Genomic DNA, 12,036 nt, shown 5'->3' on the forward strand with positions numbered 1-12,036 from the left:
CAGGGAGGAGAGCCCAGTGCTTGCCCCAGATGCTGGGGTATTCTGAAATGCACAGTTCAGCATGGATGCTGTGACTAAACTTTGGAAGTCTTGATTCAAGCTCTTGTTATTCATCTCATACCTGAGCTAGCTCTGAAATATCCAGGACCATTCTATTATTGAAGCAACAGTGCTTGCAACCCACATACTCTTCCTCTTCCCTCTCCCTCTCCTCTTTCCTTCCTTTCTTCCTTCTTCAGTGTGAGCTAGTAGAGTCACCTAATCTGTTGTGATGCCACTTCTGTTTAACACTGAGAAAAGAGTATTTTTTTCTGGTGATAAATGCAAAGATGGACTTTGGGAAGGTATAAGGAAAGAAGGGGTGTAATAAAATGAACAAGTCTCATGGATGAGAGACTTCTGGATGAAGTCCTGAACTTAGGTTCCATTCAACCTATGGAGAGCCTGGAGGTCCTGAGTTAATCATTCCGAGTTGACCTCTCCGCTTCTACATACTGCATGTATGTGAGAGGGTGAGGGTAGAGAGTAAAAAGGTAGAGAAAAAAAGGACAGTTCTGTCATATACTGTGTTTACATTCTATTTGGAAAAGCATATAATAGTCCAATAGCAGCCGGACATAGTAGTAGATGCCTGTAATCCCAGCAATTGGAGGCATCTGCAAGGAAACGATGAAAAATAACCACTCTTCTGGAGGCCTCACCCAGTAAACTGTAGGTTACATCTTACTGGCCACAGTGAGTCATATGACTTCACCATCAACAAGGAAACCTCGGGAGTTAAATGTTTTGCACAAACACATTTTCTGCCCTGAACCAAATTGAGGTTCTGATGGTAAAGACAACAGAAAAGAACAGACACTGTGAGGCAAGCAGCCCTGTCTGGGGACGGGGACCTCGTCAAACCCCAGTAAAGATGAACCCAGGATTTCTGGAGGGTTTTGCAAGGAGAGGAGGAAGTGACATCACACAGCAAAGCTCTCAATGCCCATTTCAGTATCTCTCATCTTCCTTCTCAGTTGCTTTCCATGTTCTAGAAGCTTTTCTTTCCCAATATCCTCCTCTTCTGTCCAGCCATGACCATGTACACCTCCTCTGTCTCTTTCTCAACTCTCCCAAATTGTATCCTCCTCTCATTTGCTTCCAGAGTGTCCCTCTGGAAAACCTTCAACTCATTGTGCCACACTCTGAAAACAGTCTTGACCTCCCACCTTCTAGGTTTATGTTTGCTCCCTTCATCTTTCCTCTATAACTCAGGCATCCTGACAGGAGTCTTGTCAGAAAATGTACCACAGGTTAATAAGGGATGGGCCTGATGCTCCCACAAGAGCCTTGCCAAGACACCTCAGCTTGATCTCCTTTATTGACACTAGACCCTAACTGTTCCCTTCTCATACATGACTGAGTGGGGATCTGAACCACAGGGGAAAGTAAAGGGAGTATGTTTCCTAATTTTGCCCATGAAAAAAAATCTGTTTAGTTTTACAGATTTTCCTCATGTTTGTTTGTTAAAATCCTCCCTGTTTATAATTCAGGAAATTTCAGGTAAAATTTCAATTATTTCAAGTTCCTTTTGAAGAAGCAAACCCATGGGTGTTGCCCTGACCATGGCTCTCTGTCGCTCGGTCCCTTCTAATCCACCTGATCAGGGACCTGCCTGTGTATTTTAACCTGCCTGCTTTGTGTGTCTTCTTTTCAGAACCTGACAGAAAACGACATTCAGAAGTTTCCTAAACTGAGGATGCCGTGAGTATACCCTACTGGTGGGCAGCAGGATGGGGGCAGATTGAGATAAGGACCTGTTCAGTGGAAAGTGAGTCAGGCGTGTATCAGTGTGATTTTTAACAGTAAAACCATTAGGGAGTTTGAGGACAATGGTGGAGTCTGAGAAAGAGGAGTCACATAGAAGAAGGAAGTAACAGATCCAGGGCTGCTAGCGGTTGGATGCTTTCTTTACCCAATACAAACTTCAACACTAGATTGTGTGTTTCACTTCCTGTCTTTTTGATGGGGTAGCTTGGGCCTATGAACACAGTACCAAAGTCAAGAAAGCCTACAGTTTCATTGTGGCATCTTTTAGAAGATTTGTTTTATTTTAAAATTATGTGTTTGCCAGTGTATTTACGTGTGGGTATGTGCATGAGAGTAAAGGTGTGTGGGTAGACCAGAAGGATGGCTCAGATCTCCTGGAGCTGGAGTTACAGACAGTTGCAAGACAGCTGATGTGGGCCCTGGGAATAGAACTAAGGCTCTCTGTAAAAGCAGTCATCTCTCTAGCTCCTCTCAGAATCTTTATTGACTCGTTTAAGATTTCAGGACCTCTGGATCCTGGTTAGTAAATGAATGTGGACCCATAAGTAATGGGAATGGAGATCATTTTATCTGTCAATATTGACTTCTTACACTAGCTGCTGGTGGTGTGGTGTTAAGAAGAATGTTAAGGAAAAGGAGCCATAATCGATTAGTAATGTCTACCCTGGGTACTGAAATGAGATGTAGTAATATGCATATCATGACATGTAATTTTCATTGTCCTCACGAAGACCTCAGGTGCTCAAGTATTGAGGCCAGGCAGTGATGAAAGTGTATAGGGTAGGACAGGTTGCCAACATAAATCCCTTTTGAGTTCTTTGTTTTTTGTTATCCTTGAATACAGTGTCTCATGAGAATTTCTTTTTTTGCATAAGGACAGGAAATTCTTGTTTTAAAGATAACCAACACAGAGGTTGATTGCTGGTAAAATGGTGGGAATTAGTGTTGGATACAGCAAATCACGTATCATATGATCCATCCTGAGAATGCAACAGCCAATCAGTTTTGGCCATTGTGGACCCAATGACGGTTAATAGTCAGATTGATCAAAAATAGCTGGACACCTCTTGATTTTTAAATATTGACTCAAATGTTTCTAAACATTATGAAAATCAATATAAAGCTGGCCATGAATTGGACCTACCCTTGGTGCTATGGGTTTGAAACATCTACTTTGGGCATTCTCTAGAGTCCCTTCTCTTGTTCTAAGGGCCTCAGAGTACATAATGATAAAAATAAAGCACTCCCAAGAAAATAGGAAGATTTCTTGACTAGGTAGGAAGTCCAGTGGAGTTCTAACAAGAACCGATATAGTTAGCCTGGCTACTGGGTCTCCTTTGTCCAGAAGAGGGAAGGAATGAAAGCCTTAAGAATTCACCCTTGAAGCTGCCAATCTTTGTTAGATCCTCTAAAATTTTTTGTAAGTGCATGTGGTTGATTCAATTTAGGTTAAATCTAAGACCCAGTTCTACCAGGCCACAAGGTATATTTCCGTAACTATGGGTACATGGTGCTAGTCCCTCTTTATTTGTGGTTTTGCTTCCCATGGTTACCATTACCCATGATCCATTGCCTCTGAAAATACAGTAGAATAAAATATGGAGAGGGGGAGAGGGGGAGGGAGGGGGGAGAGGGAGAGAGTGAGGGGAGAGAGAGAGAGAGAGAGAGAGAGAGAGAGAGAGAGATCATTCACATAGCTTTTATTTTACAGTATGTAACATTTGCTCTATTTTGTTAATGGTTGTTATTAATCTCCTACTGTGTCCAGTTTGGAAACTGGCTTTTATCATAAGTGTTCCTGTATAGGCAGAATCATCATTTTATATCAGGCTTATACAATCTACATCTTCAGGCATATCTGCGGGGGACTTCCTGTGCTCAAAGGGTGGTGACTTTATATAAGGAATACATACGCATTTCCATGACTCCATAGAGTGACACTTTAAACACAACCAGGTTTTCGTTAAAAGTCGGGCACACGGGAATCAGAATTGTTGGCCACTGACTTAGTCCCCAGAAACTTTAGGCTTCGATCATCCTATGTTTTGAAGTCATCAAAGGTTTCGCAGATTTTTTTTTTCTCTCAAAACAAATGGGAAGTATAATGCATGGTCCATATTCTATTCTGACAGGGCTCAGGCAAATCTGATGCCTATACCTCAAGTGGGATTCGTCCTTATCCTTAGCAACTTAACAGACCATTTTCACCACAGAAACCCAGCAGCAACTCCTTTGCTTACCCCCAGTCTCCAGTCTTCAGCCTGGGGCAAAGAGAGCACTCACCTGGGTCTGTTGGATCCTCAAGTTGAGGAGGCAGAGCTCACTCCAGGAGATGAGAGTCCATGAGAGTCCATTAACCATGTACCTGAGAGGAGAAAGCAAAATAGAAAAATTGGGAAAATTCCGGGATCCTTATCTAGTAGGATGCCAGTCAGTCTATGCATAGTAGGAAATCTGGATCTGACCTAAAAACCTATCCAATCAGAAAGGTAATAGGAACCAGAGGGTTGAAAATGGTGCCCGTTTCTACCAGCCACGTACCAGGATGCCCAGATTCAGTCACCAAGGAGAGTGTACAGAAAGACCTTGCTTCCAAAATGAAGAACTGTCAGGCCTAATCTAAATCCTGTTCTGGTTCAGTTAAGTGAATCTTAAAAACAAGGCAGAGGGGATGCAAACTGTTTCCAAGCAACTTAACTACATCCTCAAATAAAAAGTATCCACGGGGTTGGGGATTTGGCTCAGCGGTAGAGCGCTTGCCTAGCAAGCACAAGGCCCTGGGTTCAGTCCCTAGCTCCGAAAAAAAGAAAAGAAAAAAAAAAGTATCCACAATTAAACAAAAGCAGTGTGTACCATCTAATCAGTATCACACAAGGAAATACAGGTAAATATGACGGTGGAGGGAAATAAACATAGCTGTCCCAGATAGTTGGAACTATTGGAAAGAGTACTGTGGTTGGGCTCCATGGGTTCAAAGTCAAGCTGGGGTACAGGAAACACAAACTGATCTGCACAGAACTTCAAGAGATGAACGTATTTGAGATGATGGGTAAACTGCTGTAGTTTCACCCGAAACTAGGTTTTGCAGAATCACATGTCAGTGTCCTAGTTACTTCTATGTTGCTGTCATCAGCATTATACAACCAACAGCAACTTGGGGAAACTGGCAGATCACAGTGCATCATCTAGGAAGCCAAGGAAGGAACTCAAAGCAGGAACCTGGATGAAGGAACTCAAAATAGAGACCTCTGAGGAACAAAAATAACTGCTTGCCAGCCAGCTCCTAGGCTCACATTCTGATATTTTTTCTATACATTCCTGTCCTCACACTGTCCTCACCCACAATGTCCTCCACACTGTCCTCAGTGTGGTGAATCTCTTTCACCAGCTAGCAATCAAGAAAATGTCCCACATTCTTGCCTACAGGCAATTTCCTGGAGACAGTTTCTCAAGTGAAGTTCCCTCTTCTCTGATATCTCTAGTTTGTGTAAAGTTGATAACGACTAACAAGATGAGTCACGGAACATGAACCCAGAGCAAGAGAAATTATCCAAAATCAAAGGGAGGAGAAAGACCATTACAAAGCCAAAGACCGTCAGGGAACTGGGGGATGACTTAGGGCTGGGGGAGGGCTCAGAGAGCTGTGGGAATGGCTGGGGAGCTAGGGGATGGCTCAGGGAGCTGGGGGATGGCTCCGAGCTGGAGTGCTTGCCTAGCAATGACAAAAACATTGCTCTCCAGTGCTGGAAGTGGGCAGAGCATCTGGCAACTGTGGGGCCACTTCAACCAGCTGAGTGTGCAGACCTAAGGTTCTTCAAAGACGTGCCTGCTGAGTAGAGGAGAAATATAAGTAAAATACACGAGGAAATAGTAGCCAAGAAATCCCAGAGTTGGATAAAAGTCCACAGATTCAAGAGGCATCACAAACCCTAGTCCCAAGAAACAGATGGACCACTGCTCTGTGGTGCATTACCATTGAATTTCCCCAAAACAACTGACTAGCTAGAGATAACCAGTGAGGAAAAAAATCACCAGAGTAGTCAGAGAAAACACATGGAACTCTGAGGCAGGACTATGAAGATGGGGGGTGGGAGGGATGGGGCTTCTGTCAGAAATAATGTCACCTAGACGATCGCCTTAAACACTGAAAGGAGGACGCCTCAAGACCAATGCCTGCCCAGTGACTAGTTCTTTCAGAGAGGAAGGCAGAAACCTTAACCAGCTGGCTTTGATTTCATGTTTACTATACTTACTGCTACTTGCGCAAATAACTGAAATGATATGTCTTAATAATTACTTGTCTGTGAGATTCCTGAGAAGGTTAGAGCCCTCAGAACATTTCTGCCTTTGCTCAAAGGACAAGAGGGATAGAAAGAGAGCTATGGGAGTGGAGATAGCTGTTGTGCTCGTGTCTGCTTGCAGTTACTCATCATTAGAACTGTGCCTGGTGTGCAGTAGGTGATCAGTAAATGGGTATTGGCCAACGGCTGCCAAGAGCAAGTAAAATAGAACTTTTCCAGACACATAAAATCTGAAAGAGCTCATCCCAAATGCTAACCCAGTCTATCGCCATTGTTGGAGAATGTCTCCCAGGAGAAATGAAATGGCACCTGTTGCTAATGTGGATCTTTGTGGAAGGATGCAAAGTGTCAGAAATGGTGTTTCTGTGCCTGTCAATATATATTTGGTCCTTTGAGGACATCTGAATTCCTATACAAATTACTACGCTGTGAATTCTTCATTTGTTTAGCAAGATGCCTACAATGTCTCAAGACTTGTCATGGTGGGACTATAAAGAAAAAGGGACAGTTCTATCGTATATTGTGTTTACATTCTATTTGGAAAAGCATATAATAGTCCAATAGCAGCCAGACATAGTAGTATATGCCTGTAATCCCAGCAATTGGAGGCAAGAGCAGAAGGGTTAGGAGTTCAAGGCCAGCCTCAACAACAAAATGAGTTAGAAATTAGCCTGGGCTATATGAAACCCTGTTGTCAAAAAGGGGAAAAAAGTGAAAACAGGGAAGGAAGATAAGGAGAAGTAATAGAAAGAGGGGATGTAGATCATTCTAGAAGGAAGCATATTGTAAAAGCACAGGGGATAGGATATTCATTAGTACTTCTGTGTCAGAGTCTAGGGCATGTGCAGCAGGTCAGAGGAAAACAAAGGCTGATATGACTAGTTGGTATGTTCAGTTCACAGGTAATAAAGGCCCTGGGAGTCTCTGTAAGTAAAAGGTAATGAAGGGAGTGTATCAGGAAGCACAGTGAGGAAGACTTACAGCTCAGATCTGTCCAGGGAAGTATGAAAGAGGACTTAGAGGAGAATCAGATGAGCGCATGGGACCAAGTTAGATGCGTACAACCTCATACTAGCAAGAGGCTGTAAGGACTCTGGGCACTCAGTCTCAGCTCCCTAAGCCTCTGTTTCTCTTCTGTAAACTAGGGATAATAATGCGATTAACCTTGAAGGGTCAGTGGGAAAATTAGAGGAAACACTGGGGAAATAAAACAAACTAAAAGCAAACAAATTCACTGACTAAGTATAAGCTTGTCTTTTATGTAAAACCTTTGTAGGGACACTTTCCTGTCTTTACTAGGTTGTTTTTTTTTCTACTAGAAAGAGAGGATTAAAGAAAAGCAAAGGCTTGAATCTATGGGGTGAGAGGGGTTGGTTCTAAAGCTGAATTTGCCTCCTCCCTCCTAAGGTGAAGTCACTTAGTCTGAGCCTCAGTTTTCCCATCTCTACAAGGAGAAAGTAGTTGTCAGGGAAGGAGGAAGATTAAAGTACCATAAATTCTTTGGCTCTGTCCTTATAATATAGATATTTAACAATTACTATTCCACCATCTTCTACAGAGATTGACTTGTCTTGAACATTGTCCTTAGGGCAAAGAGAGATTGCAAACAAGTACAAAAACAAAATAAGATCGCATGCCTCTGGGTAGTTCTGTGTCCTTCCCAATTACCTAAAGTACCAGAGTTAAATGGAGAGCCACAACTGGTCAGTGCATGGAGAGTGAGAGACTTTGGTGTGTTCAGTCCAAAATGGGATGTCTTCATCCAACCACTTCCCTGAGGGCTCGGGGAGCTTTTTGGAAGTAGTCATAGGTTCCCACCCCACTCCACCCTTAAAGCTATCTGCAGTTGACAGAAATGCAGAGAGCAGTTTTCTTCAATGGAATCTCTAGCATTGGCTTAAAGTCAAAACCAGTACGCTACAGAACCAGCAGTTCCTCTGAGAGTGACCACTGACTGTATAAACCACAGTTCAGGGCAGGGCCCATGCCTGGCGGTAGTAGGCCAACACAAAATGAACTCTGTAGTCTTTCGTAAAGAAAACAAACAAAGTTAAGTAGATTTTATGACAATGGTTGATTTTGTAATGAAATTTTCTTTCTGTAAATGCAGTCACTCTCTCAGGACATAGTTAAAACCAAGACACCCTTAGTATTTTAAGGATGAGGGCATCTTAGAGAAAATGGTGACAGTTCCCTTTACAGAGCCTAGGCTGAGCCTCACACTGAAGCCGAGAATGGTGAGGCAGGGCATCGGTATGGGTGGTGCAGGCAGTAGATAGGCGTGAGCTGACACCCGGTCATTAACAGTCACGTATCCAGCACGTACCGTGATTGTGATTAGATCCAGCAGGGGAGCAGCACAGAGCCAACCGTTCATGTGTCACTCCTGATAAGGGGCAGGCTTCCTATTAGTGAAGGCTGATTTCTGTCTCATCTGCAGAGTGCTTATCTTATCTCTATACCCAAGGGAGAGAAGGCATCGGGGAAGGAGCAGAGGGGGATCCTCGGAAGAGAACAACGTCCTTTACCTACAAGTAAATAATCAGTCCCCAGCAACACAGAAGGAATTGGTAATTTGAAACCCATCTCCAGCATGCATTTTCCCTCTACCATCCACTGGCTAATTCCAGTCCAAGTGCCCAGCCTCTCACCATCCTTCCCAATCAGGGGCACTCCCAATCAGCTGCCACATATTGTCATCTAACGGAAGTTTAGGAAACTCTACTTAAGGGCTCAGCCGCATGTGGACACTGACTCTCAGCTGCCAAGAGTTTCGAAAACACAGCTAATTACAAGTGCTTGCCACTCAAATGGCTGGGAGGCCCAAGTAAAACATAGGCAGGAAGCCCATCTAGAGAACCGAGCGGTCATGTTGCTCCCTGAGATTTTTCCATCTCCATGTGGTATTCTCCTGAGATCTAAGAGGCCATGAGAGGCCCTTCCTGAGTCATCAGACAGACATGTGACTCTTCTCTGGCTAAGGAAGGATTTGGAAAATCTGTCTCTTGGTTCAAAAAGGAAGCTATTTTAAGGTAGAGAACACTTGGTTTCCTTAGAGAAGGCTGAAATTGGAAGCAGAGGCCATGATGGTGCTGGAGTTTTGGGAGGAGGACTGAGACCAGGGTTGGAGAAGACACCCTGACAGTGACACTCCAGGCAGGTGCACAACTTTATCCTGCCCTGGGTCTTGAGGTATGGCATACTGGAGAGACCTCCAGGCAAGATATCAGCTTTCCCGGGGAGCATGTCATCCAAAATAGGGGTAGGAAGCATATTTACTGATCAAGCTATGACAGGAAATAGCCTTCCCTTCACACTCATTGGCTACTAGACAGATTCATTTGGGGCATCTGAGGCAGCAAAACTTGAATTTGTGTTAGACAAATTTTGTGTGTCTCTGTGTCTCTGTGTCTCTGTCTCTATGTCTCTGTCTCTGTCTCTGTTCCGCCCGCCTTTGCATTTCTTTCTTCTTGAATGATAACCACATTTAGCTCAAGGCCCACAAGTGAAATACAGTTGGTATTGATGCCAGAATGGACTATCAAGAAGAGAGCTGTAGGAGCAGATTCAGGTCAATGAGGTCCTGTAGTCTCTTTCACTCCACTCTCCAACCTTCGTACTTACAAACATCCTTCTCTTCTTTCCTTCTTTTCCTCTTCCTTTTTATGAATAGTACTCTCCATTGGAATCAAGAGTGACAGGTGTTGGTTGCGTTGCAAGATTTTCTGATCATTAGAACTGCCTCGGGCTTGGAGTTCCTCCCCACCCACTGTGGGATTCTGTGGGGAGGCCTGGGGACCTATGTGACAGGTGTGTAGTGATCCTGATGCATAGGAAGTCAAGTTGTCGGATTAAAACAAAGAAACAAACATCTTCAACATTTGCATGGAAAATGCTTTCCTGAAGACACATAGAGGTGCTGGCCTTGGGGTAGGACTTTATAGTAAGAATCTCAGGCCTGAAGTTTCTGTTGCTTGTGCATCAATGGGAGAGACAGACTATGACAATGAAGTCTGGTCACGAAGCAAGTTAGAGATGCTAGGCTGAGACCTAGGCCATTATGTGATGCCACCCTCCTGCAATGGCTTGACTTCCTTTGAGAGGCTCAGTCCCTTCCCCTGGCAATATCACCCCCAGATGAGAAAAAAAGAGAAGGAACTCCTGTGTGGATCCCCAGTCTACTCTTCCTCCTTTGGAGGTTGGGGAGAGAGGGCTAGGGCTTTGTGGGGAGAGTGAGGCTGTGTCACCTCTGCCATTCACTGTCATTTGATCCACTGGGGGTGGGGTACAACTTGATAGGTTTGCACAAAGCTAACAGACACTTTCCTGCCCTCTGGCTAGCAAAGCAATTCAACAATCTACCCACAGCGGGGGCTGGAGCTGAAGGTGGAGGTCCCAGCCCGTTTAGGAAGATCTTAGAAGCCCTTCTCAGCCATGGGAGGCCCAAGCTTTGCTACCTTTTGCAGACTGCACCTTCCTGCCCTTTCTCAGCTCTTTGCTGCTCTGCATGGGGCCTGTGGTTTAGCATTTCCTTCCTTTCCTGTTACAGCCCCAGCAGCCCCAGCCTGGCTGTTAGAGATACTGGTGAGAAGTGCCACAGCATAGAGTAGGAGACGTTCTAATGAGTCAACACATGTTGGAGCCAGTTAAAGTCAGTTAAGCTCTGTGGGGTGGGAACATTCAGTGCTGGCTCAGTTCCCCATTTCTTAGACCCATGCTCAAATGGTACCTACTTGTTGAGTGCTGGTAGTTTTAAACTGTTACCCCACTATCCTCCTCTGTGATCTCCTCTCACCATCACATGAACAGACATGGTACCCTCTTGCTTTGAACATTATTTGTGTAAGTATTCATTGTTAGCCGTGTGGTAGCAGGCACCTTTAATCTCACCCCTTGGGAGGCTGAAACAGGAAGATTTCAAATTTCAGGCCAGTCCAAACTATGCAGTGAGACCCAGTCTCAAATAAAAATTCATTATTCTCTCTCTCTCTCTCTCTCTCTCTCTCTCTCTCTCTCCCACTCTCTCTTCCCCATTCTCCCCCTCTCTCAAACACACACACACACTTGTTCTGGCTTTTTCTTGTGTGTGTGTGTGTGTGTGTGTGTGTGTGTGTGTGTGTGTGTGTGTGTTGTATGTATTGTGTAGAGACAAGAGGTCAACTTCGGGTTTCATTCTTCAAGAGGAATTCACCTTATTTTGTTAGAACAGGGTCTTTCATGATGATCGGGGGCCCCAGTTGGCTGTTATGTGCTCCTATGGATCTGTATGTCTCTACCTTCCCTGTGTTAGGGTTCCAAGTGCACAGTACCACACTGAGTTTTTATATGGTTGTGGGGAACAATCGTATGTAGGTCCCCATGCCTTATGCAGCAAGCACTTTACTGACTGAGCCGTTTCCTCAGCCCCCTCATCTGCTTCTCTCTACGGTCCAAGAGCAGAGCTTCCTCTGCTGTTCTGGGATGGACTTTTGAGTGCCTAGCAGAGTTCTTGGCACTTAGAAGAACTTCGGGGCGTGTATTTAAAGTAAGCAGGTGATAAGACAGGAATGGCTTCTATAGCTGCTGCCACCAATTTTGACAGGACAGACCTCCCTCTAACCATCATATAGGAGACCTGTAGCCTGCCTGCTATCTGCTCTAAAGAACCACTGCTAGGTCACGTGTGGCCCCAAGTATGTCACAAACATCCTCATGCTGTGTTTAGAAGGAACTAGAAAGCACCTCCTACACTTCCCACCCTCCCATCGTCCTACCTCACCCTACCCCCACCCCACCCCAGCTTTCAAGCACTTCTCCCTCTAAAGCAGTAGTTCTCAACCTTCCTAATGTTGGGACCCTTTAATACAGTTCCTCATGTTGTGGCAACCCCCCCCCCCAACCATAAATTATTTTTGTTGCTACTTCATAACTGTAATTTTGCTACTGT

General features: G+C 44.5%; 1 protein-coding gene across 1 annotated transcript in view; it reads left to right on the plus strand.

Moving 5' to 3' along the window:
- Lcp2 (lymphocyte cytosolic protein 2) overlaps positions 1-12,036 on the plus strand; it is a 46,905-nt gene that overhangs the window by 5,991 nt on the left and 28,878 nt on the right. The window contains exon 3 of the mRNA NM_130421.2: positions 1,697-1,743. Within this exon, the coding sequence (NP_569105.1) occupies positions 1,697-1,743 (47 nt within the window). The remainder of the gene's footprint in view (positions 1-1,696; positions 1,744-12,036) is intronic.

This window comes from Rattus norvegicus, chromosome 10 (genome assembly GCF_036323735.1).
Source record: "Rattus norvegicus strain BN/NHsdMcwi chromosome 10, GRCr8, whole genome shotgun sequence".
NCBI lineage: Eukaryota > Metazoa > Chordata > Mammalia > Rodentia > Muridae > Rattus > Rattus norvegicus.